The 27,821-nt window shown below is 46.4% G+C and overlaps 1 protein-coding gene across 1 annotated transcript in view; it reads right to left on the bottom strand.

Annotated features, from left to right (window-relative positions):
* The window catches only part of ddah1 (dimethylarginine dimethylaminohydrolase 1), a 112,888-nt gene that overhangs the window by 7,243 nt on the left and 77,824 nt on the right, over positions 1-27,821 (bottom strand). Inside the window, exons 2-4 of the mRNA XM_052013096.1 lie at positions 18,472-18,571; positions 11,437-11,510; positions 10,484-10,603 (exon numbers count right to left, since the gene is read on the bottom strand). Of these exons, the coding sequence (XP_051869056.1) occupies positions 10,484-10,603; positions 11,437-11,510; positions 18,472-18,571 (294 nt within the window). The remainder of the gene's footprint in view (positions 1-10,483; positions 10,604-11,436; positions 11,511-18,471; positions 18,572-27,821) is intronic.

The following is a 27,821-nucleotide window of genomic DNA, read 5'->3' as shown; positions in this document are numbered from 1 at the left end:
TGCTTTATCCTGCATTCTGTTATTGTTTTCCCTTGTACTACCTCAGTGCACTGATGTGTATGAAATGATCTGTATGGATGGCATGCAAAACAATGTTTTTCACTGTACCTCGGTACATGTGACAATAATAAACCAATTACCAATGACTCTTTCTCTGTCAACAGATGCTGCTCGACTTGCTGAGTGTTTACAACATTTTCTGTTTTTATTTGACATTCACAGTTTCTTTGATTATTATTTTCTGTCAAACTTCCCCTCAACTTTCTTTGCTTCAACCCCAGATTCTCCCATCGAACCTGTTAACTGAAATTTCTCAACCCTAGAGATATTCTAGTAAATCTCTCCCGCACCACCACAGCTCAGCTGTTTATCCAGGAGTCATAGGGTCCAGAGATGCAGCATGAAACAGGCCCTTCGGCCCAACACGTCCATGCTGACCATCAACTGCCCAATTTTACATGAATAGGGTTATACAGCACGGAAACGGGTCCTTTGGCCCAACTGGTCCATGCCGACCAAGATTCCCAGCTAAGCTAGTCCCATTTGCCCATAACCTTCTAAACCTTTCCTATCCATGTACCTGTCCAAGTGTCTTTTAAATGTTGTTATTGTACCTGCCTCAACCACTTCCTCTGACAGCTCGTTCCGCACACTGACCACCCTCTGGGTGAATAAGTTGCCCCTCAGATTCCTATTAAATCTCTCCCCTCTCATCTTAAACCTGTGCCCTCTAGCTCTTGATTCCCCAGCCCTGGGGAAAATACTGAGTGCATTCACCCTATCAATGCCCCTCGTGGTTTTATACATCTCTAAAGGTCACCCCTCATTCTCCTACACTGCAATGAAAAATGTTCCAACCTGCTCAACCTCTCTCCATAACTCAGCCCCTCGAGTCCTGGCAATTCCCTTGTAAATCTCCTCTCTAATCCTAGCCTAACCTGTTTTATTCTCCTCACATTCCCCCTCGCCCTTGCCCCCTCCCCCCACCCCCCGCTGTTATCAGACTCTTGAACGGACCTCATAAATGATAAAGGTGGACTCTTGACCTCCCAATCTACCTCGGTATGACCTTGCACCTTATTGTCTGCCTGCACTGCACTTTCTCTGTAGCTGTAACACTTTACTCTGCATTCTGTTATTGTTTTCCTTTTTACTACTCGTTGCACTTACATACAGAATGATCTGCCTGGACGGCATACAAACAAAAGCCTTTCACTGTATCTTGTTGCAGGTGACAATGAACCAACCAACACACAGTCCCGTCAACTCCCCCCCAGTTTCTACCCCTCACCCACACACTGGGGGCAATTTACAGCAGACAATTAAGCCACCGACCTGCATGTTGTTGGGATGTGGGAGGAAACCGGAGCACTCGGGGGAAACCCACACGGTCACAGGGAGAACGTGCAAAATCCACACAGACAGTGCCGGAGGTCGGGTTGAACCCAGATCCCTGGAGCTGTGAGGCAGCGGCTCTGACCACTGTGCCACTGAGGTCTGTGTTGGTCCAGAAATGAAGATTTGCCAGAACTGATAATGCAGCAAATTAGTAATCTGCCACGGGCACATCCCTCCCCACCATCGAGGATGTCTTCAAGAAGCGGCGCCTCAAGAAGGCGGCATTCATCACGTAGGACCCTCAGCACCAGGGACACGCCCTCTCTTTGTTACTACCATTGGGGAGGAGCCTGAAGACCCACACTCAACGACTTAGGAACAGCTTCTTCCCCTCTGCTACCAGATTTCTGAACGGTCCATGAATCCATGAACACCACCTCGTTATTCCATTTTTTTTACACTATTTATTTATTTTGTACTTTGTAGTGATTTTATATCTTTGCACTGTTCTGCTGCCGCAAAACAACACATTTCCCAACATATAATTCAGTGATAATAAACCTGATTCAGATTCAGATTTAATGCACAGATGAAAGCCTCCAATTTAACAAATATGCAGATGCCAGAAGAAAAAAAGAACGTCCCTGCTGGTTCCACTGCCCGATTACATCAGTACATGAGAGAATTTTCATCAGTAATTATGCAAAATAGACATTTACCAGAAGCTGACCACAAGTTTCCAGCACATTTGGGTAGGGTTTTCAAACTGCATTCAAAGTGGAATCTCTGCTTCCGTTAACCTTAGCCATGGAGTTCAGCATTTCGGAACATTGCATTCTTAGTTTCGGCCTGGGGTGCAGGGTGAGAGACTGAGAGGTACAGGACATGGGCGAGTGATTTCGAGCCAAACCCAGTAACCTTTACCCAGATTGCTGCTATACTGCTTGCACAGTAGTTGGCACCGCTGCCTCATAGCTCCAGAGACCTGGGTTCAATCCTGACCTTCGGCGCTGTCTGTGTGGAGCTTGCGCGATCCCCATGACCGCGTGGGTTTCCCCCCACATCCCAAAGACATGCCAGTAATTTAATTGCCTGCTGTAAATTACCCATTAGTTTGGAGTTGATGGGCATGTATGAGAGAGAATAATTTGCAGGGGTACAGGGATGTATAGAGAGGGGCAGGGAATGGGATGGATGGGATTGCTCCCTGGGAGCTGGCATGGACCTGCTGGGCCAAATGGCCTCTTTCTGTGTTATTTCAGTCTGATAAGTAGAACAAGAACAAACAGCCTATGAGTTGAGAGAGTTTGACCAGTGAATATTAAGAACAAAAGAATGTGCATTGCTATAGAGGGGCACCGTATCTCTAAATAATATTTCACAGCACATTTTCAAATGAGTGGCTGGTGTTTGGATAACGCAGCCTTCACAGTTTTCCCCACAGGCAGTGCTGCTGAATGTCACGTCAGATATGGCATCTGGCAATACTCTCCAGCATCTGTTTATACACCATGCTGTTGATTGGCAGAGTGTCTCCATGTACATTACAGAAGCATCATCAAAATGAAATTCTGACATTAAACACCAACGGAGATAATGGTTCAGGTGACCAAAGGTTGGCCTTGGAAGAGGATTTTAAAGGAGGAGATGTTCAGGGAGGGATGATATTTCCTTTAGCCGAGAAATCAATAACTAGGGAATATAAAATGGAAGTGGAGATAACAGGGAAACTGAGGAAAACCATCTTCTTCCACAGAGCTTTGGGATTGGAACCCACTGCTTGCATGGATGTGAAGGCAGATAGCAGCACATTTAGAAACATAGAAAACCTACAGCACAATACAGGCCCTTCAGCCCACAAAGCTGTGCCGAACATGTCCCTACCTTAGAAATTACTAGGTTTACCCATAGCCCTCTATTTTTCTCAGCTCCATGTACCTATCCAAAAATCTCTTAAAAGACCCTGTCGTATCCGCCTCCACTACTGTTGCCGGCAGCCCATTTCACACACTCACCACTCTCTGAGTAAAAAACTTACCCCTGACATCTCCTCTGTACCTACTCCCCAGCACCTTAAACCTGTGTCCTCTTGTGGCAACCATTTCAGCCCTGGGGAAAAGCCTCTGACTATCCACACGATTGATGCCTCTCATCATCTTATACACCTCTATCAGGTCCCCCCTCAAGGAGAAAAGGCTGAGTTCATTCAACCTGCTTTCATTAGGCATGCTCCGCATTCCAAGCAGCATCCTTGTAAATCTCCTTCCACATCCTTCCTGTAGTGAGGCGACCAGAACTGAGCACAATACTCCAAGTGGGGTCTGACCAGGGTCCTATATAGCTGCAACATTACCTCTCGACTCCTAAATTCAATTCCATGATTGATGAAGGACAATACACCATATGCCTTCTTAACCACAGAGTCAACCTGCGCAGCCGCTTTGAGCGTCCTATGGACTTGGACCCCAAGATCCCTCTGATCCTCCACTCTGCCAAGAGTCCTACCATTAATACTATATTAATACTATATTTAAATGGATAAGTACACAATGTGCCTTAACCTGTAAGGCTACAGACCAAGGGACAGGAAGAGGGAGACGCCTGGTGGCTCCATTGTTGGCTGGCATGGACATAATGGAACGAATGGCCTTCTTCAGTGCCGTGAATTTCGATGACCTGAATTGAAACTCCCAGCTGAAGTGGTGCGATATGAAAATCTCTCTCTCTGTATTAGTAATCCTAGTCTCTGGATTATCAACCTTAATCACTCTGTTGTGGCTCCCTGCCACACTCAGCTACGATTAATTTAATTTTAACATTAAATTGTTTGACCGACTGGAGACAGTAAAAGAAAACTCCTGGAACTTAAGCACTGCTGTGACACGCAGAAAAAAAGTAATGCAAAGGGAATTAGAGTGTACACAAGTTAAATTCAGAAACGCCCTTAATTTACTGCAGTCAGTGTCACAGTGTTTCAGGAAGCTGTGAAGGGTAAAAATAAAATGAGAGACGACAAGGCAGCAAAGTGCCAGCAGGTTGGTGGTGCTGGTCACGTGCTGGCAGAGGGTCAGGGCGGGTTGCTAAGAAACACACAAGCAATTAACAAAAGATATGTGTAGAAAAAAATTCTCATATTCCTGCTTAATAATGACTCGTATTTGCAATGTATCTTTAACGTAGTGAACCTCTGCTTTATTGGAGTGTTAGTGAACAAAATTTGACACCAGGGACAAGACGGAGAGATCAGGACAGGTGGTCACCAACCTCTCCCCTGGGACAAGGCCAATATGTAACTGGCCACCAGAAAACTTCAGGAACTCATTTATTCTCAACTTATTTTTAAACTCTGTTGCCTCCAGTAAGGCTGTGATATGAGTTAAAAGGAGAGGGTTGGGGGTTGAGTGGGTGGGGGGAGATTCAGGCAGTTTTTCCAGAGAGAAGTCCAGAGCTTAGGGCCTAGACAAGATGCCTTGTGTCAGGGATGTTGGGTGCAGAAGCCGTGTGGGATCTCTGGCGACATTTCCATGTCTATTGAAGGGGAAGGGTTAATCCAGTTTGTTAATACTTTGCATGAAGTGTAACATTCCAACCAGAGTTGAGAAACATTCCAACGGCTCAGAAGATAGCAGGAAACTTCTTAAATGAAATAGTTGCCCAACGTTCAAATGGACGACTCCTGCTCCCCAGTGTGTCTCGGTGGGTGGATAGGGAGGGGTCACACCTTCCTCTGTCACAGGTCCTGATGGGCTGACATAAGGCAGGTGACATGGGATGGGGTTCATCCAACATATAAATAACAGTACAGATTAGTTGGGCTGAATGGATTTTTTCCGGGATATATATACTATCTAATTCATAGAGACAAAGAGCATGAAACAGGCCCTTCGGCCCACCGAGTCTGTGCCAACCATCAACCACCCATTGACACCAACCCTACACTGATACCATTTTATTCTCCCCACATTCCCATCAACTCCCCCAAGATTCTTCCCCTGGGGGGCAATTTACAGCGGGCAATTAACCCACCGACCCGCCTTTGGGATGTGGGAGGAAACCGGAGCACCCAGGGGAAACCCACGTGGTCACAGGGAAGAACGTGCAAACTCCACACAGACAGCACTGGAGGTTGGGATCGAACCGGGGTCACTGGAGAGCGTATGCAAGAGCGTATGGTGGTTTTATGGTCATTTACCTGGATTAATAATCAGGCGCACGTTCACATCCCAGTAAATCCAGTTAATTAAATAATAAATTGCCAATCACTTTATTATTGTCACATGTACCGAGGTACAGTGAAAACTTTGTTCTGCATGCCATCCATACAGATCATTTCATCACATCAGTGCATTGAGGTAGTACAAGGGTAAAACAATAACAGAATGCAGAATAAAGTGTCACAGTTACAGAGAAAATGCAGTGCAGGCAGACAATAAGGTGCAAGGTCATAACGAGGTAGATTGTGAGGTCAAGAGTTCATCAAATAAATGTCCAACCCAGAGGAGAAGTTGGAACCAACGACTGTGAGACTATAATCTACCCTTTAGAGAAGATCACCTGCCATCCTTCCCCAGAAGAGTCTGTAGCTGACACCAATCACGCTGCCTTTGGATTTAAATAATAATAATAAAAAAATAATAATAATGGTCCTACAAGCTGCCCAGTTCATGGGCAATACAGAATAACTGCCAACCAGATTTGTCCCCGTATCCTCTGGATACTTCCTGTGGGTGTTAACTGTGTTCATGCTCAGATCCTCTGCCGTATGGCCTCCCATGTGACTCACACCATAAATCTGCTCCAGCTGCTGTTACAGAGACAATTCAGCACCAAGAACCCCATGCCAAGGGCACTAACTGTGTGGCCTCAGAATCTTTTCGAGAAATAACTTGGTCTTAAAAGAAGACTTTGTTGTGTTTTGGCTGTGATTTCTAAGGCATTCTCTACAGTTTAGCAACACTGTGACCACTTTGATCACTTTGCACTAAAATGGACTGTCATTTTGTTCTAATTGTGTTCCTTCTTGTAAAAATTGTGTATAATTTATGTTTTTTCTTGTGAATGCTGCTTATCTGATGCTCCGTGCCTGTGATGCTGCTGTAGGTAAGTTTTCCATTGCACCTGTGCTCACATGGACTTGTGCAGGTGACAATAAACTTGACTTTGAATAAACGGATTCTATTTGCTGTAAGTCAGTTGTAGGACTGAAGGGGAGAGAATGTTCTGAGTTCTCGATCCTGGAGCACTGTCGAGGCTTCGCTGATGATTACCCAGAACATAGAACAGTACAGCACAGGAACTATGTCTGTGCTGAACACAAGGCTGAATTAAACTAAGTCCATTCTGCCCGCACGTGATCCATATCCCTCCATCCTCTGCATATTCATGTGACTGTCTAGCAGCCTCTTAAATGCCTCTTTTGTATCTGCTTCCAACCCCACACTTGGCAGCCCGTTCCAGGCACCCACCACTCTGTGTGTAAGAAACTTGCCCCACACATCTCCTTTAAACTTTCCCCCTCTCACCTTAAATGAATGTCCTCTAGTATTTGACATTTCTTCCCTGGGAAAAAGGCTCTGACTGTCTACCCTGTCTATGCCTCTCATCATTTTATAAACTTCTACTGGGTACAAATTAATCTCAGATTAAGAACTGAGATTAAGACATTTTTGGATGTTTATGTATCAAGGGTTACAGGGAAATAGCACGAGGTGGAAGATCTGTCGTAGTGTTGGTAACTGGTGGATCAGGCTCGAGGGGTCACTTGGCCCACGTCTTTGACTTTGCCAGTCCCAGCCATAGCCTCTGAATGAATAAAACATGTAATTCTGGGTACTTTTCTTCCTTTCATTCCATATGGAGTATTATCTCACAAAAAAAAACAGAGGGGAAAGAGTGTAACTGTGGAGGGAGTTACAGCTGACCCCGCCTTGATTAGAACAAGGGACACATTAAACAATGAGGTGTTGCAATTCATTCCTTCTCCCTCTCTATCCACATACCAGAGACATTGAGACTACTTCCACTCGAGATGAAATCGCTTAACGCAGCAGAGACACAGGAGACTGCAGATGCTGGAATCTGGAGCAACACACAAAACGCTGGAGGAACTCAGCGGGTCGGGCGGCATCTGTGGAGGGAAATGGATGGGAGAAGGGTCTCGACCTGAAACGTTGACTGTCCACTTCCCTCCACAGATGCTGGCTGACCTGCTGAGTTCCTCCCGCAGCAATTAACACAGCTGATTGATTTGGTGGTGTCTGTGGACTGCTTATCGACTAGTTTTATCAGTTTGAACATTTTGGTCACTAAGCTAAGATTCTGACAAGTTTTTCATTGAAGTTTTTACTTCAAAAACCCCAAGAATTAAATTGAAGAGACGGCAGATAAAGCATTTTTATCTCGAGTAGACGGGAACTCTTCCAGTAAGATCCGATAACCAAATACAACTCAAGAAAGTGGGATAACTTCACTCATCGATGTTCACTAACTCGACAACAGTGCACAGTAGCAGAACTGGTACAGTTGCTGCCTCACGGCTCCAGAGACCTAGGTTCGATCCCGACCTCTGGTGCTGTCTGTGTGGAGTTTGCACGTTCTCTCTGTGACCGCGTGGGTTTCCCCCGGGTGGTCCAGTTTCCTCCCATGTCCCAACGACGTGCGGGTCGGTGGGTTAATCAGCCGCTGTAAATTGTCCCCAGTGTGTGGGTGAGGGGTAGAATCTGAGGGGAGTCAATGGGAATGTGGGAAGAACAGGTGACAGGGAAATGACTGCGATTGGTCCGTGCGTTGGGATGGGTTAAATGCCCTCCAGCTACATTATAGGGAAATATAACATGGAAAGCACTTTAACTAGAAGCCAGAATTCAAGCAAAGATAAAAAAAAGTCAAATAAAACTCAATGAGGTGAGCACATTGTTTACAAAAATGTAGAAGTCAAATCACCCATGAGACGTCCAGTATTATCAGTTTATATTCAAAGCCCCTACACAGGGGCTTTGGACTCGATCTTCTGGTTTCATGTACCCTATTGGGTGACAAAATCTTGAAGGACACCTACTCATATTGACGTCTTAACCAGCAAGGGGATAAAACAAAGGAACACTTTGCCATTTCTATGACGTAGACTGTGAGATTAAATTCCCAATGATCTGCTGGTTCATGTTAGCCATGCCTATAACTTGTAACCCGAGTGCTGTCATACAGTAAAATTCCCGTACCCGATTGTTTGCAAGTCCCAGCACGTGGTTGGCTCACTAGTCCGGAGTGTGAGCTGGCGGTCCGGATCACCAGTGAGGTGTAAGCAGGGCACGAGCATGGACTGTGGGCTAGGTGTACAGTTGGGGCAGGGGTCAGGGTTGAGAACTGGGAAGGCTGGGTCTGTTCTCCCTGGAGCAGAAGGGGTTAAGGAGGGACATGATTGAGTATGTAAAATTACGAGGGGTATAGTAGGAAACTTTTCCCCATATCACAGGAAGATAAGACCAGAGGTTTAGAGGGATATGGACCAAATGGGACCAGCTGAGGTGGACATCTTGGTTGGCATGGACCAGTTGGGCCGAAGGACCTGTTTGATTCTATGACTCTAGAGGACACAGTTTTCGGGTAAGGGGGAAGAGATTTAGAGGGGATCTTTTTCACACAGAGAATACTGAGTCCCTAGAACACACTGCTGGACAGAGTGTGAAAAGAGGGTCACTGACAGCAGTTAAGAAGAGTCTAGATGAACACCTGAATCACCCAGGCATAGAGGGGCACAGGACAAGTGCTGGGAGATTTGAATAATATGGATGGGTTCCCACTGGTCAGTATGGAGGTGGTGGGCCAAATGGCCTGCTTCCATGCTGTATCACCCTATAACACTAGGTGTCAGGATCGTGGGAGGTTTGCAGAGAAGGTTTGACAAACTAAAACCTACCATCTGAAAATCTGGGCAGGCATGGTAGTGTAGCGGTTAGTTTGACGCTTCACGGTGCCAGCAACCTGGGTTCAATTCCGGCTGCTGTGTGTAAGGAGTTTGTACGTTCTCCCCGTGTCTGCGTGGGTTTCCTCCGGGTGCTCCGGTTTCCTCCCACATTCCAAAGACGTACAGGTTAGGAAGTTGTGGGCATGCTATGTTGACGCCGGAAGCGTGGCAACACCTGCGGGCTGCCCCCAGAACACTCTATGCAAAAGATGCATTTCACTGTGTGTTTCGATGCACATGTGACTAATAAAGAGACCTTGTCTGATCTTATCTCCCGGTTCTACCTCCCAAAACCTACCGGGTGCACTGAAAAACAATTACTAGCCCACTAACATAATACGTAACAAAAAAAGTGGAATGAAAGTGTGTTTGGGTGTTTACAACATCTAATAGTCTGGAAAATCTGTCAGTCTGGCACCATCAAAGTCACAAGTGTTCTAGAGTGTTGGAGTTTTACGACTTCCTTGAGAAAGGCTCCCTCGGAAATCCCAAGGTGCAGCCAATGAAGTCCTCTGAGCGGACACGCAGGAGGCTGCAGCGGCTGGAATCTGGAGCAACACACAACCTACTGGAGGAACTCAGTCCCAAAATACTCTGAGTTGCTGTTTGTGTGGTACAGTCTGCAAGTCAGAGGCAGTTCGGAGACAGGTCCTTCAGGAAAAGATGTGGAACTCATCCCTGTCTGCTGGGGAACTCAGCGGGTCGAGCAGCATCTGTGGGGGGCAGGGAGGAATTGTCAATGTTTTGGGTTGAGACCTTGTATCAGGACCGGGAGTGGAGAGGGGAGATGGCCGGTATGAAGAGGAGAGGGGGAGGGTGAGACAGGGGTCAGCAGGTAATCGGTGGACTGGGATTGGGAGAAGGTTGAAGGACAGCAGGCAGATCGAGCCGGGTAGGAGAGGGTTAGAGTTGGGAGACATGACAGATGGAGGCAGACAAAAAGGAGGAAGAGCTGGGCGAGGGGGAGGGAGGGGGTTGAGGGCTCCTCCAGCAGTTTCTCATATGTTGTTGCTCCAGGTTCCAGTGTCTGCAGTCTCCTGCGCCAACAGTCAATGCTCCCTCAGTTAAACCTGCAATCAATTGCAAAGGTACAAAGGGAAGTGGAGCCAAGGAACTGGCCAGACCGGGATCTCCCTGTCATTACAGAAAGGGTTCGAGAAGCGAGTGCCCTGGTGCACCTACCGTGAGCACTTTCTGTGCGTGATCACTGGAGCCAATAGCAATCAGTCCTGGGCCGGCCATAGTGCAGAAACTCTTCAGGTGCAGAGCCCCTGTGACAGAGACTTTGGAAACAGCATAATCCTACAGAGGGAAACAGCGATCAAACCGAGGCAACAGTGTCGAAGCACAGCCCGAGTTCTGGTGGATTTTTGCTTCCAATTTTCCCCTTTCCCCCCTCGATATCAATGAGATTATCTTTCTTTCTCTGGTAAACAGTTTCATCAGTGCCATCCATCCTTGGTGTTCTATTCCTATGTTCACTGTAGAGAGAGAGAGAGGGAGAGAGAGTAGAGAGAGATAGGGAGAGAGAGAGAGAGAGAGAAAAAGAGTGAGAGAGGCACGACTGTGTGAGTGTGTGCATGCGAGAGAGGCCTGGCAGTGAGAGTAGGTGTATGAGAAAGTGTGAGTGAGTGTTCATACGTGTGGAAGTGCACATGAAAGTGTGAGTGCACGGCTGACAGTGAGTGTGAGAGTGACTGTGTGTTTGTGTGACAGACTGAGAATGGGTGAGTGTGTCAGTGTGAGTGCGTGTGCAAGTGTGAGTGAGTGCATGTGACCGACAGTGAGTGCGAGTGTGAGAGTGCACGAGTATATTTAAGAGAGAGAGTGAGAGTCAGAGACGCGAGTGAATGCGGGAGTGAGAGAGTGAGATTCTGCCCCTACTCATCCCGAGCAACGTGAGAGACACCATCCCTTCTGTTCCATACCTGTCTCTCCCTCCCTCCCATCCCCAGTCCGAGAAAAGAGATATCTCACTAATTCCTGAATAACTCCGATATTTGTGGTTTGGATTTCACAGTGAAAACAGCTCCTCCTTGTCAACCCTAACCAAAGGCCGTGGTGAGTTAAAAGCCTCCTCAGGCCACCTCACTGCTCTACTCTCCAGAGAGAAGTCCAAACAAAACGTCACTCACCTTAAAGACATCGGCCAGAATCTCTGCACCTCGCTGATTGGTTCTATCCGAAAGACCCACGAAGAATTCTTTACCTAAATGTGAATTAGACCACAGAGAGGTGTCAACAGTTACTGGTAAGTGACTGCTTCTTAACACTGCAAAGAGCTGCTGGGCACTGACACACTCTCACTGCAGCTCATTCTCACTCCCTCGCACAGACACACACAGTCACATTCTCACACCGTCAGTCACGTGCACTCACACTTTCACACTCATGTGTAAAATCATCAGGGGTATAGATAGGGTGAACGTGTACTGTCTATTTCCCAGGGTTGGGGAATCAAGAACTAGAGGGCATAGGTGAGAGGGGAAAGATTTAATAGGAACCCAAGGGGCAACTTTTTCACCCAGAGGGTGGTGAGTATATGGAACGAGCTGCCAGAGGAAGTGGGTGAGGCAGGTACATTGACAACATTTAAAAGACACTTGGACAGGTACGTGGATGGGAAAGGTTTAGAGGGATATGGGCCAAACATAGGCAATGGGACTGGCTTAGCTGGGAATCTGGGTCGGCATGGACTGGTTGGGCCGAAGGGCCTGCTTCTGCGCTGTTTGTCTCTATGCAGACTCACACTTTCACATACACTCGCTCTCACACACTGTCACGCCTCTCTCTCTCTCTCTCTCTCTCTCTCTCTCTCTCTCTCTCTCTCTCTCTCTCTCTCTCTCTCCCCCTCTCTCTCTCTCTCTCTCTCCCTCTGATACCCTTCCTCAGAACTGGACCTGAAACGTTACCTGTGCTCCTCTCTGCACAGGCGCTGCCTGATGTGCTGAGTTGGTTTATAGCGATTTCTGTTTTTATTTCAGGTCTCCAGCATCTGCAGTGTTTTGACTCTCGGAAGTGCAACGTTCCCAGCGGACCAGAACAAGTGAACCACATCCACCTCCACCACCCGGGATTGTAGGTGGGTGGGAGTCGGAGTGGAAGGTGGTGGGGTGGAGAGGGGTGGGAACAGGGGCGGTGGCAATGGGTGGGAGTGGAGAGGGGATGGAGATGCATGGAGGTGGAAGAAGGATTTGGAGTTGGGATCAGTCGAGCGGGTGGTGTGGTTTACAAGGGCGGTAGTTAAAGGGAGTGCAAAGTTCAAGTTTATTGTCATGGGCACACATACCCAGGGTGTAAATGCCATGAAAAGTAGTTTCTTGCAGCAACAGCACAGTACGTTACCAACATAAATTACATAAACTTAAATTAACATACATTATACATAACTTAGACGACAAAATAAACAAGAACAGACATAAGACATCAGTCCAAGTTGAGGGAAACATAATCCAAGGTAGATTTAGGGTTTTTCAGGTGGGTTCAAGAACCTGACGTCAGTGGGGAAGAAGCTGTTGTTGAACCGTGAGGTGCGGGTCTTCAGGTTCCTGTACCTCCTGCCTGATGGCAGCATTGAGAAGAGAGCACGGCCTGGATGGTGGGGGTCCCTGACGATGGATGTTGCCTTCTTGAGACATCGCCTCTTGTAGATGTCCTCGGTGGTGGGGAGAGCTGTACCCATGATGGAACTGGCTGAGTCCACCATCGAGTCAAGCGAAAGAACATGACCGGTAAGATCAGGTAAGTGTCAGCTGATGATGGTAATGAGGTTAGGGAAATGATCGAGAGAGCAAACTGCAAACCATCACACACTGTAAATGTGACCTCATTTGGTTAACAGTGAGAAGAATGTTCTGCAATCCCAAGCAGTGACAGTAGAACAAGCTGTACCATTAGTAATGGTTAAACCTAACAAGTAATGGGCTAAAATATTTCTCCTGACTAGAATTGGGAAATCTCTTTACGTAATGAACAACCCCACTATAAATTAGAACCAGGACTGAAGTTAGGAAATCCCTCGGGATACAAGACTGGTAAAAGTTTTTCATTCTCTCCCAGAGATGGGAATTGATGCTGTGTCAACCGTTGACTGACAGATTGCATGAAGCAAAAAGTATTAAAGAATATGAGAAGAAGGTGGGTTTGTAGAGCTTGCCCAACACAAAAACCAGCCTCCCCTCCATGGAGTCTACACTTCCCAGTGCCTCGGGAAAGCAGCCAGCATAATCAAAGACCCCACCCACCCCGGACACTCTTTCTTCTCCGCCCTTCTGTCAGGCAGAAGATACAAAAGCTTGAGAACATGTACCACCAGGCTCAAGGACAGCTTGTACCCTGCTGTTATAAGACTACTGAATGGACTTCTTATACGATAAAGAACTCCTGACCTCACAATCTACCACATTATGGTCCCATGCACGTTATTATCTCCCTGCACCGCATTTTCTCTGCAACTGTAACACTTTATTCTGCATTCTGTTACTGTTTGTCCTTTGTACTACCTCGATGTCCTTGTGTATGGACTGATCTGTCTGGATGGCACGCAAACAAAAGCTTTTCACTATATCTCGGTACACGTGACAATAATAAATCAGTTCCCAGTGACCGATCCCAGTGAATGGCAGAGACAAGGTAGAGCATGGTGGTGAGGAAGGTTTCAACGCTGCATTTCACCTCTGATGAGCTTCCTCCAGCAGTGGAGCCAACCTACAGGATTACTGTTCATCTTCAGGTGTCCACACTCCAGTACAAGGTCAGCCAAACCTCAGTAGTCCAGCTGCAGTTTGCAGATCTCGGAGGATCGATCCTGGCCCCAACACATTGATGCAATCATGAAGAAGGCATGCCAGCGGCTCTACTTCATCAGGAGCTTGAGTAGATTTGGTATGCCAAAGACTCTTGCAAATTCCTATAGATGCACGGTGGGGGGAGAGCATTCTGACTGGTTGTATCACCACCTGGTACGGAGGCTCCAATGCACAGGATCGAAAGAGGCTGCAGAGGGTTGTAGACTCAGCCAACTCCATCATGGGCACAACCCTCCCCACCATCGAGGACATCTTCAAGAGGCGGTGCCTCAAGAAGGACCCTCACCATCTGGGACATGCCCTCTTCTCATTACTACCATCGGGGAGGAGGTACGGGAGCCTGAAGACCCACACTCAATGATTCAGGAACGGGTCCTTCCCCTCCACCATCAGATTTCTGAATGGTCCATGAACACTACCTCATTATTCCTTTTTTTTAACACTGTTTAGTTATTTTCGTAATTTATAGTAACTTGATGTCCTTGTACTGTGCTGCTGCCGCAGAACAACAACTTCTACGTCAGTGATAATAAATCTGATTCTGATTCTGACATGTTAGGAGTCTGACCTCCAAGTTATTGTCAACTTGTTCACTGAAGTGTACAGGAGAATTGGCCTCTTGTCAAAGGTCCTCCTTCCACTTCCCTGTGTTTTGGGAGCCTCTCAACAAATGCGGAGATTGATGATGAAGTTCACCACCGCACACCATCCAGAACAGAGAACCGTACAGCACAGCAACAGGCCCCTCGGACCAGGGAGTCTGTGCCGAACATGATGCCCAATTAAATTAACCCCATCAGCCTGCACACGATCGGTGTCCCTCCATTCCATGCGTGTTCACGTGGCTGTCTAAATATTCATTACACCAGCATAATCTTTGGTCAATTGAGGAAAAAGGCATTTGAAGATTGAGTCCTTAACTTAGACATGAAGCTCCTGGCCTACCAGGTAGTAGCAATTTCTGTCCTTCCACAGATGTACTGTTGAAAGTATCCTGACTGGTTACATCACGGTCTGGGACGGCAATTTGAATGCGCAGGAACGTAAGAAGCTGCAGAGAGTAGTGGACTCTGCCCAATACATCACGGGCACATCCCTCCCCACCATCGGGAGTATCTACAGGAGGCATTGCCTCAAGAAGGCAACGTCCATCATCAAAAATCCCCACCATCTGGGCCATGCCATCTTCTCGCAGCCACCATCGGGCAGGAGGTACAGAAGCCTGAAGTCCCACACCACTAGGTTCAGGAACAGCTACTTCCCTTCAACCATTCGGTTCTTGAACCAACCAGCACAACCCTAATCACTACAGTTTAGTAACACTATAACCACTTTGATCATTTTGCATTAAATATGATGCTTTGTGCCTGTGATGCTGCTACAAGTAAGTTTTTCATTGCACCTGTGCACACATGGACTTGTGCAGATGACAATAATCTCGACTTTGCACTTTCCTTCTGAGAGATGGACAACTGACAGCAGGCATGTCAAGGCACTGGAGAGATACCACCAGTACTGTCTCCACAAAACCCTCCAAATCCACTGGAAAGATGTGAACCAACATCAATGTCCTCTCCCAGACCCCAGCAATGAGCCCCAGTTACACTCCGTTAGCTCTTCGAGCAGGTCACATCAGTCACACACTCCACAAGCAAACACACTACTAGAACATCGAACACAGAACAGACAGCACAGGAACAGGCCCTTCGGCCCACGATGTTGTGCTGAACTAATTAAACTAGTAATTCAACGCCTAACTAAATGAATCCTTTCTGCCTATGCAATGTCCATGTTCCTCCATTCTCTGCACATCCATGTGCCTGTCTAAAAGCCTCTTGCCCGCTTCTATTGTATCTGCCTCCACCACCACCCCTGGCAGCACATTCCAATCACCCACCACTCTCTGTGTAAAAAAAACTTGCCCCGCACATCTCCTTTGAACTTACCCCCTCTCACCTTAACTGCCTGCCCTCTGGTATTAGACATTTCAATCCTGGGGAAATGATACTGGCTGTCTACCCTAGGCTTCTCATAATCTTATAAACCTCTTTCAGGTCTCTCCTCAGCCTCTGCTGTTCCAGAGAAAACAACCCAAGTTTGTCCAGCCTATCCTTATAGCACATGCCCTCTAATCCAGGCAGCATCCTGGTGAACCTCTTCTGCACCCTCCTCCAAAGCCTCCACATCCTTCCTGTTAGGAGGCGACCAGAACTGAATCCAGATGCGGCCTAACCGGAGTTTTCTTGTTACGGAAAAGAGATGACCAAGTGGACAGAGGCAAAGTTTTAAGGACACGTTCAAAAATTTCAACCACCTTTCTGACCCCTGGGAATCCCTGGCCTATGACTGCTCAGAGTGGAGGAGGAGCATTCAGGTATCTAGAACCTCAAGTCCATGTGTCAGGAACTCACAGAGTCTCGGTCTAAACTGTGAAGGAGCCAACACCCCACAAACTCCACCTGTCCTGCCAAACACCTCCTGCTCCGCCTGTGGCAGCGTCTGCAGTTCCCACACTGGCCTCATCAGTCACTTCCAACCCCATGGAAGCAAGTCATCTTCAATCCTGAGGGTCTGCCAAAGAAGAAGGAAGAGGAGGAGGAATGGCAGGACAGAGTTGAGGGGCTGAATGGCCTCCCACTGTTCCCAGGTCATGAATATCACTGGGGTTCCTTACATTTTATAACATAGAACAGTACAGCACAGTACAGGCCCTTCGGCCCACGATGTTGTACTTACCGATATAAACCTACTCCGTGATCAATCCAACCTTTCCCTCCTGCACAGGCCATAACCCTCCATTTTCTTACATCCACGTGCCTAAGAGTCTTTTAAATAACCCTATTGTATCAGCCTCAACCACCACCCCCAGCAGTGCATTCCAGGCACCCACCACTCTCTGTATAAAGAACCTACCTCTGGCATGTCTCCTGAACTTTCCTCCACTCACCTTAGACTGATGTCCTCTGGTATTGGCCATTGCCGCCCCAGGGAAAAGATGCTGGCTGTCCACTCCGTCTATGCCCTTCATAATATTGTACACCTCTATCAAGTCACCTCTCATCCCGCGTCGCTCCAAAGAGAAAAGCCCTAGCTCACTCAACCTATCCTCATAAGACATGCCCTCTAATCCAGGCAGCATCCTGGTAAATCTCCCCTGCACCCTCTCTAAAGCCTCCACGTCCTTCCCATAATATTGCTTATCCATTTCAAGCAACAGATGTAGCATTCGGTGTCAAACACACATTCAGATCTCCTTCTTTTTCAATCTTTTTATTAGTTTCCAAACTAATACAGATTAATATATAACATTGATGATCATACATGTAATACAAAGAAATCAGGAGAACAGTCATGGCGTAGATAATCATAAAGAATAATAAAATATAAAAAAAAATCTTTAGATCTCACGATCTCTTAGTAGTTGAATATAATATAAAAGAAAGGAAAGAAAAAGATTTATTGTGTATATAAAAGAAAAGAAAAAGAATCCCCAAATCAATAAAAAATTGTAAATAATATAACAAACCAAACTAAAAAGAAAATGTCAAAAAAAGACAAAAAAAAGAAAAAAAAATTGGACTGAAATTTCTCAATAGAAACAGCAATATTATGTTGTCAACTCCATTCCTCTAAATTGAAAAGTTATTGAAAAGGGATCTATATCATATGAAAGTATTGAATAAATGGACTCCAAATATCTTCAAATTTAATCGAAGGATCAACAGTACCACTCCTAATTTTTTCCAATTTTAAACACGATATAGTTTGAGAAAATCATTGAAAAGTAGTAGGGGGCATTGGATCCTTCCATTTAAGCAAAATGGATCTTTTGGCCATTAATGTAACAAAGGCAATCATACGGTTAGCGGAAGCAGATAAATGGCCAGACTCTATCCTTGGTAATCCAAAAATTGTAATGATAGGGTGAGGTTGTAAATCAATATTCAATACAGTTGAGATAATATTAAAAATGTCTTTCCAATATTTTTCCAAAAGAGGACAGGACCAAAACATATGTGTCAGGGAAGCCACATTCGATCTACATCTGTCACATATAGGATTTATATGGTAATAAATATGGGCTAGCTTATCTTTTGACATATGGGTCCTGTGAACTACCTTAAACTGTATCAAAGTGTGTCTGGCACACATTGAAGATGTATTAACTACATGAAGAATTTTCTTCCATGTCTCTGTAGGTAAAGGTGTCTGGAGTTCACTTTCCCATTCATTCTTAATTTTGTCCAGTGATTCTGGACGTATTTTCATAATTAAATCATAGATTATTGCTATCAAGCCCTTCTGATAAGGATTAAGACACTTTGAGATCTCAGCCATTGTCTGATTGGACGAGGCTCCTACCTGTGAACAGAATGTCACCGCCATCGAGAGTTGCTGTCTCATCGATCACTTCCACGATATTAAGACCAAGTTGAGTCAGAACTTTCTTCGTAGCGTCCACCTATATATAAAAAAAACAAATACCGGGCTTTCAAATTGTGTAGATTGCCGAACACAGAAACATGCTTATCAATTGTGTGCAATGTTGGTCACCCCATTACAGGAAAGGTGTGAAGGATTTGGAGAGGGTGCAGAAGAGGTTCACCAGGATGCTGCCTGGTTTAGAGGGTGTGTGCTATAAGGAGAGGTTGGACAAACATGTTTTCTTTGGAGCGTCAGAGGCTGAGGGGAGACCTGATAGAGGTTTATAAAATTATGAGAGGCATCGATAGAGTAGACAGCCAGAGTCTTTCTCTCAGGGTAGAAATGTCAAGTATTAGAGGACCTGCATTTAAAGTGAGAGGAGAAGGTTTAAAGGAGGTGCGTGGGGCAGGTTTTTTTTACACAGAGAGTGGTGGGTACTTGGAATGTGCTGCCAGGGGTGGGGGTGGAGGCAGATACGATAGAGACATTTAAGAGGCTTTTAGACAGGCACATGGATGTGCAGAGAATGGAGGGATATGAACATTGTAGGCAGAAGGGATTAGTTTAGTTAGGCATTTAATTAGTTGTTTAATTAGTTCAGCACAACATTGTGGGCTGAAGGGCCTGTTCCTGTGCTACACTGTTCTATGTTCTATGTTCTAATTAAACAGAAATGGTCTGCTGTGTTTCCACTGTCAACAGTGCCGACACTTCAGACGGATTTCACTGTCTGTATCTGCTTCAAGATGGCCTGGAAGGTGAAAGGTGCTATATAACTGTAACTCTTCGTCTCTTTACAACGTACCAAAGAGCCACCGTCTTTAAATGGAAGAAAATTGGAGGAACCAAAGATTGAAAGGGTAGAGGTGGGATTGGAGTTTGCTCTTGCATTCCTCTTTGTGGCTGAAGTATTAATTACACTAAGTCCTTGTTACCCGCAGGGGATGGGGGCATGGATGTCCTGCAGACAACATAATAGTACAGATAACACTAACGCTGCTGGCAGTCACACTACAGTTACAATGACATACAGCCGTCACAGCTACATGTACATGAAATCACAACTTCTAGGTAAATTCCAGCTCATTAAAACAAGCAAAAACATACAAGCACTCTTGTCCCTGACTCCAGCCACAAACCCACCCACATTCAGAGTCATACAGCACAGAAACAGGCCCTTTGGCCCAAATCATCCATGTCAACCAAACTGCCCACCTGAGCTAGTCCCACTTGCCCCGTGTTTGGTCCATATCTCTCAAAACCTTTCCTATCCATGTACTTATCCAAATGTCCCTTAAATGTCGTTATTGTACCTGCCTCAACCACTTCCATATTCCACATTCCTGACACCCAATGTTCCCGACCCTGACCTGTATCCGATCCCAGTTACACACAGATGATTGATATTTCACTTCTTGCCAGCACAAGACATCAAACACAGTTCATCTGTCTTATCATCCCTAGGCCATGAATCCTATCCCAAACGTTCTTGGTCCCACAACCAATAAACTAATCTCCAGAGGCACCCTCAATACCTGTGAGGTACCTCCTACTTTACAATGTGACGACTGCACTATTGAGAGAGACTGGGTTTGTTCCCCATGGAGTAGATGAGGCTGAGGGAGATGATGAGGTACAGATCTGATGGAAGGATACCTAATCATGAGAGGCAAAATTAAGAAAAATAGAAAGAAAATGTTCCCCATAGCAGAGGCATCTAAGACCAGAGGGCCTAGATCTAAGATAAGGAGTGGAGGGGAGAACTTCTTCCCCAGAGGGGGTTGGGATCTGGAACGCACTGCCTGAGGGGAGGGGTGGAGGCAGAGACTCTCACCGCGTTTACCAAGTGTTTGGACAACTACTTGAAACACCAAGGCAGAGAAGGCTATAGACCGAGTGCTGGGACATGGGATTAGTGTAGATGTACACTGGATGGTCAGCAAGGACATGATGGGCCAAAGGGCCTGTTTCTGTGCTGTGTGACCCTGTGACTGAGATGTTTCCGGACACTGGGAAAGACACTACAGCCTACTGGTAGTGTCCTGATGACAGCAAAGTCCCTGTTCAGTTAATTCTCTCCAGGGGCTGCAAATCCAGAAGGCAGAAAAACATCTTCAACTTCTTCCGTTCTTGCATAAGCTTTAGCAATTCCAATCTGTATTGGAGTAGTGAGCTTGTTTGGGCAAAGCACCAGAGAGAGCTCTCTGCTCTTCTTCAAATGATATGTTCTTTCAATTATTATCTGTTCCTGCAGAACCTAGTTCACCAGTGTTAACAGTCTAAGTCTGCTGTGGCCAGTGCTGAGGCCAGTCAGTGTCAGTGGCTTCAGAGTTGGCACTTGAGATGGAATGGGATGGCATGGGGTGGAACTCTGCTAGGAACAAGCATGGACTTGATGGGCCTATTGACCTGTGTCGATGCCGACATCATTGACCCCGCAAATGCTGGTTTGTGGATGAATACCTCTGGTTCACTGATGCCCCCCTGGGAAATGGTTGTGTGACTCCGGACCCAGAGAGGGCCAGTGAGCTTGGCCAATAGCCAAAGACATTGACCCTGACAGAAACTGCCTGGCAGGCCATTTTCTCCGGGACACAGTGAGGGACGGTCAGGGAGTGCAGAAACTGGCAGCAGCATCCACATCCTCGCTATCAAATTAAACAAGGTGCCGTTAAAAAATAACAACCTCTAGTTATTTCCCTCACTGCAGTTTGTGAGACCTTGCTGCACACGTTCCCAGCAGTGCACCCTGAACTTCAGCACATCTTGAGCCTGATGCCATTTACTGTGCGTGGTCAATGAATCAAAGAGTCATACAGTATGGAAACAGGCCCTTCGGCCCACTGAGTCTGCACCGACCATCACCCACCCATTTACGCTAATCATACAACATAGAACAGTACAGCACAGGAACAGTCCTTTGGCCCCCAATGTCTGTGCTAACCCAAGTAATCCCACCTTCCTGCACATGGTCCACATCCCTCCATTCCCTGTCTGTTCATGTACCTGTCTAATTGCCTCTTAAACACCTCTATTGTATCTGCTTCCACCACCAGCCCTGGTGGTACGTTTCAGGCACCCACCACTCTCTGTGTAATAAAACTTGCCCCACACATCTCCTTTAAACTCCCCCCTCCTTCACCTTAAACTGATGCTCTCTAGTATTTGACATTTCCACTCTGATGATCTACCCTGTCTGTGTCTCTCATAACTTTATAAACTTCTATCAGGTCTCCCCTCAGCCTCCGACACTCCAGAGAAAACAACCCCAGTTTGTCCAACATCTCCTTACAGCTAACACTCTCTAATCCAGGCAGCACCCTGGTTCACCACTCCGGTACCCTTTGCAAAGCCTCCACACCCTTCCTGTAACAGGGCGACCAGAACTGCACACAATACTCCAAGTATGGCCTGACCAAGGTTTTATACAGCTGCAACCTGACTTCCTGACTTTTATACTCAGCACCCCGACTGATGAAGGCAATCATGCCATACACCTTCTTTATCACCCTATCCACTTATGTTGCCGCTTTCAGGGAATAATGGACTTGGACCACACGACCCCTCTGTACATCAATGCTCCTGCTATTTACTGTATACTTTCCTCTTACATTTGACCTCCCAAAGTGCAACACCTCACACTTGTCCAGGTTAAGCTCCATCTGCCATTTCTCTGTTCACATTCCCAACTCATCTATCCACAACCATGAAGTTACCTTGAAAAAGTTCTGGTGATCTCTGAGGTAAGAGTTTATCTTTCCCTGATGTGTAGAATCATACAACACAGAATCAGCCTCTGCACACACTGAATCTGCACTATCAAACACCCACCTACACTGACCCCATTTCATTCTCCCCACATTCCCATCAACTCCCCCCAGATTCTACCCCTCACCCACACACTGGGGGCAATGTACAGCGGGCTATTAATCCTTCAACCCACACAGCTTTGGGATGTGGGAGGAAACCGGAGCACCCGGGGGAAACCCATGCAGTCACAGGGAGAACGTGCAAACTCCACACAGACAGCGCCGGAGGTCGGGATCGAACCAGGGTCTCTGGAGCTGTGAGGCAGCCACAGTCCCGACAAAAATGATGGGAGTGCCAGGAGTATTGAGACATAGATTTAAAGGGAACATTAATCCTGGGAAATGGATGTGAGGACTTCACAATACGCAGGTTGGAGGGACAAACCTGTAACTGCTCTGCAATGTTAGCTTGCTGCACTCACCAAACAACCACTGGTTGTTGTTAAGAAAACAGCCTCCAGACATGCAGGCTCTCAGGAAGTGGAGTGTGGATCGTATTTCATGGATATAATTTTTATTTAATCTCCTAGGGTTTAACACAATACATTGTGGGGTTGGAGCTGCAGTTCTGTTCAGTTTGTTCATCAGATGGTATCAGATTACAGGGACGGTGCCATGGATCCAACAGGTTTACGTTCAATGTTCAATCCTATGTTGTTTGTGTAGAGGCAACTTCTGAGTGGTCCATCATCTGTAGGCACTGGGGCTTTTGGAAGATCAATGGGAAAGTGGGAAGCAGGTTTGAGCAGCTAAATTTGGAACAAAGGGTATCAACAGCTGCAACTGTGTGGCACTAGTGCAGAGGGTGGCCTGTATATGGAACGAGCTGCCAGAGGAAGTGATTGAGGCAGGTACAATAACAGCATCTAAAAGACACTGGACAGGTACATGGATAGGAAAGGTTTAGAGGGATATGGGCCAAACGCTGGCAAATGGGACTCACTTAGATGGGCATCTTGGTCGGCATGGACCAGTTGGCCCGAAGGGCCTGTTTCTGTGCTGTGTGACTATGATCATACAGGGGTGGATAGTAGGAATCTTTTCCCCAGAGTGGAGTATCTAAAATCAGAGGGGCAAGAGGTTCAGAATCACAGAGTCATACAGCACCAGAACAGGCCCTTCAGCCCAACTCAAAGATGAATTCCAGTCATTGACTCTCCAAGAGGTTTGCATCATCCGTAGTTAACTCAGGAAGTCAAGGATGATATCAAACTGAAATAAAAGGCACACAGTGTTGCAAAGATTAGTGGTAGGTAGTGGATGGGGAAGGTTTTAGAAACCAACAAAGGATGACTGAACCAAAAATATAAAGAGGGAGAAAGGAGAGTATTAAACTAAGAAGTAAAATAATAATAGATAATAAGGCCTTCTGCAAGCAGAATAGTTAGAGTGAATGCTGGTCCCCTTGAGGCTAAGTCTGGGGAATTTATAATGGGAAATAGAGAAATGGCTGAGATCCTTAATTATTATTTTAGATTGGTCTTTATGGTAGAAGATTCTGAAATCATTCCAATAATTACGGGTAATTAAAGATGATGGGAGGAGGGAACTTCTAACAAGCAGTAGGCAACCAATGTGACCAAAGGCCAAAGGCCTTCCTCCTCGGCTCTTAAAGGAACTGCTTGTTGTTCGTAGATGCATTGATTGCAATCTGGCAAAATTCCCTGGGTTCTGGAAAGGACCCAGAGGATTGGAAAACTGCAAATGTAACACTGCCACTCCTGAAAGGAGGGAGACAGAAAGCAAGAAACTATAGGCCACTGGGTTATCCCCTGCCCCACTTATTCCCCTGTAAACTATTCCCTCTCACATGCCCATCAACTCTCCCTCCGATTTTCCTACCACTCACCTACACTCGGGGTAACTTACCATCACTAATTAACCTATCAACCCGGGATGTGGGAGAAACATAGAACAGTACCGCACAGGAACAGGCCCTTCGGCCCGCCATGTCTGTGCTGAGTATGGTGCCAACCTAACCTATCCCATCTGCCTGCACATGGTCCCTATCCATCCATTCTCTGCCTGTTTCCATCGTATCTGTCTCCACCACCCCCCCTGGCAGCCCGTTCAAGGCACCCACCACTCTGTGTAAAAAAACCTTGCTTCATCAATCTCTATTAAACTTTCCCCCTCTCACCTGAAAGCTATGCCCTCTAGTATTTGACATTTCTTCCCTGGCAAAGAGACTCTCTACCCTATCTATGCCTCTCATGATTTTATAAACTCCTACACTTCTAAACTTCTGAATTTCTAGACTTCAATCGGAAACCAGGGCACTCGGTGGAGCCAGGGAGAACGTGCAAACTCCACACAGGCAGCACCGGAGGTCAGGATCGAACCCGGGTCCCGGAGCAGTAAGAATTTCCCCTTTCCCAGTCCTCTTCTCACAGGAAGGGCCAACTTTGATTAAGAACGCCAGCACCTTTTCAAGTCATTGGGCCCACTGACGTTACTCTTTAAACAGTCTTCACAGAAATGTAATGAGGTTAAGATATTTTGTGTACTTTGGAAGGCATTTAAGCAGTCATTGCTCATGATAAACACTAATCATAACAAATTATACAAGGATCAGGATTTCGAGTTTAACGTTTCATGTTAACATTCCAAACGAACTTTAATGCCGGTGTTTGAAATCTACAGTACAATTAAGTCATTGTTAATTCATTCCTTCTGTTTAGAACAGTAACCAGTGTCAGAACCACACAATACGTTATCTCAGCTATGGATTAAGCCTCAATATTTTTAATATATTTTATGACCCAGCTCAAATACGTCAGCTTATCAGGTATTCGGTCTGGACAGATTTTACTTTTTTGGTGGGCTGAGGATGTTGAATCGAGCACTTCAAGGGCATCCGACAAAGACTGCTTCAGTCTCCCTCAGCTTCCACACAACCCCTCACAGTGTTATTTCTCAAAACAACATCGCAACCTCATCAGAGGCCCAGCGAGACTTCAGAGACAAGGTGGGGAGGTGGTGGGGACTGCCAACGTTTCTGATCTCTGGAAAACTGGTCAAGGTGCAGAGATCTTGGACACAGACAGCGGAAACCATTTAACACCAGCTTTCTTTCAACTACCCAGTAAATATCCTTTTAAGGGATTTCCAAGTAAGTTTGTTATTCATTTCAGAACGTAAGAAACAAAAGCAGGATTCGTCCCTCGAATCTGATCCACCTTTCAATAAAAGCATGGCTGATCGGATCCTGGCCTCAAATCCACCTCCCTTCCCGATCCCTATAACCCTGAACTCCACAGTATTTCAAAAATCTCTTGATCTGCCTTAAATATACTCAATGTATCAGTGTCCACAATTCCATAGAACAAGAACAGGCCCTTCGGCCCACCATGTCTGTGCTGAACACGATGTCGAATTAAACTAAATCCCTTCTGCCCGCACGTGATCCATATTCCTCCATTCCCTGCATATTCATGTATCTGTCTAAAAGCCTTTTAAACCCCTCTTTTGTATCTGCTTCCACCACCACTCCTGGCAGCCTGTTCCAGGTACCCTCCACTCTCTATGTAAAAAGAACTTACCCTGCACATCTCCTTTAAACTTTCCCCCTCTCACCTTAAATGTATGTCCTCTAGTATTTGACATTTCTACCCTGGAAAAATGATTCTGTCTACCCTATCTCTGCCTCTCATAATTTTATAAACTTCTATCAGGTCTCCTTTCAGCCTCTAATCCAGGCAGCATCCTGGTGAACATCTTCTGCACCCTCTCTAAAGCCTCCACATCCTTCCTATAATGGGGCAACCAGAACTGCACACAATACTCCAAGTGCAGTCTGACTAAAGTTTTATACAGCTGCAGCATGACTTCCTGACTCTTATACTCAATGCCCCGACCACTGAAGGCAAGCGTGCCACACGCCTTGTTTAGTCTGGAATAATTCCCTCAAGTTAAGGTGGCCCACACTTGGATCTATGTTATGCCTTAACATAGAGTACTTCACTTGTGTGTGACTCTATCTCATTAGATAACACAGTGTGCAGTGGCACAGTTGGTAAAGCCACTGCTTCACGGTTCCAAAGGCCCGGGTTCAATCCCGACCTCCGGCGCTGTGTGGAGTTTGCACGTTCTCCCTGTGACCGCGTGGGTTTCCCCCGGGTGCTCCGGTTTCCTCCCACATCCCAACAATGTGCGGGACGGTGGGTTAGTTGGCCGCTGTAAATTGCCCCCAGTGTGTGGGTGAGGGGTAGAATCTGGGGGCAGTTGATGGGAATGTAAAGAAAACAAAGAAATTGGATTAATGTAAGATTAGTGTAACTGAGTGCTTTATAGTCAGTAAGGGCCGGATGGCCTGTTTCTGTGCTGTATCGGCACGTACCTGAATGAACATTTTTGCCTCTTAATTCAACTGCAATAAAGTCATAGAGTCACACAACACAGAATCAGGCCCTTCGGCCCACCGAGTCCATGCCGACCATCACCCATCCATTCACACCAACCCTACACTGATCCCAGTTTATTCTCGCCACATTCCCGGCGACTCTGGCCAGATTGTACCCCTCACCCACACACTGGGGACAAGTTACAGTGGTCAGTCTGAGGGTGTCCTGCAAATGGGGTGTTAACCTTGGCACTGGGACACTGATCAGGTGGAGGTGAACGATCTTTACCGGCGGCCGTGGGTGTCAGGTTAGGCTGTAGGTCTGGTACAGCCTCACACTACACCACAAGGTACAGTTAAAGAGCTCCATTGTTGTGTCTACATCGGTTGTTAGAGTTGCCAACAGCAGTTACACAGTAGAATGTCTTGACTTTGATGGTCTCTTACAGCAGAGCAATGGAATATTTCTTCCTTTCTTAAAAGCTCTTCTCCTTAGTACACAGGAGACTACTCAGCCCATCAAGTCAATGCTATCTCTCAGAGCAATCCCATTGCCCCATTTAGTTCCCTGTAACCTATTCTCTCTTACATTCCCATCAGCTCCCCCCAGGTTCTACCCCTCACCCACACACTGGGGACAATGTGCAGCGAGAATGTGCAAACTCCGCACAGACAGCACCAGAGGTCGGGATCGAACCCGGGTCACTGGAGATGTGAGGCAGCGGGTCTATCTGCTGGACCACTGTGCCATTCCTGTTTGGAATTTGCTAGGATCGCTGACGATTTTTCTTAAAAATAAAAAAAGGAAGTAAAAGTTTACAAAAAACAAGAACCACTCCTCCCACCCACATTTCAAAAGCTCCCTGATGAACACTTGAAAATGTGAGACAAAGAGTTATAAAGCCATACAGCAGGGAGACAGGCCCTTCAGCCCAACTTGTCCATGCTGGCCAAGATGCCCCATCCAAGCTAGTCCCATTTGTCAGTGTTTGGCCCATAACCTTCTAAACCTTCCCAATCCATGTATCTGTCCAACTGTCTTTTAAAAGTTGTTATTGTACCTGCCTCAGCCACTTCTTCTGGCAGCTCGTTCCACATAGATACCAGATTCTGCTCTAACTCCATCTACAAGTTTG

This window comes from Pristis pectinata, chromosome 3 (genome assembly GCF_009764475.1).
Source record: "Pristis pectinata isolate sPriPec2 chromosome 3, sPriPec2.1.pri, whole genome shotgun sequence".
Lineage (NCBI taxonomy): Eukaryota > Metazoa > Chordata > Chondrichthyes > Rhinopristiformes > Pristidae > Pristis > Pristis pectinata.
The sequence above is the reverse complement of the archived record's forward strand: the minus strand, read 5'-3'. Positions and strand labels throughout refer to the sequence as shown.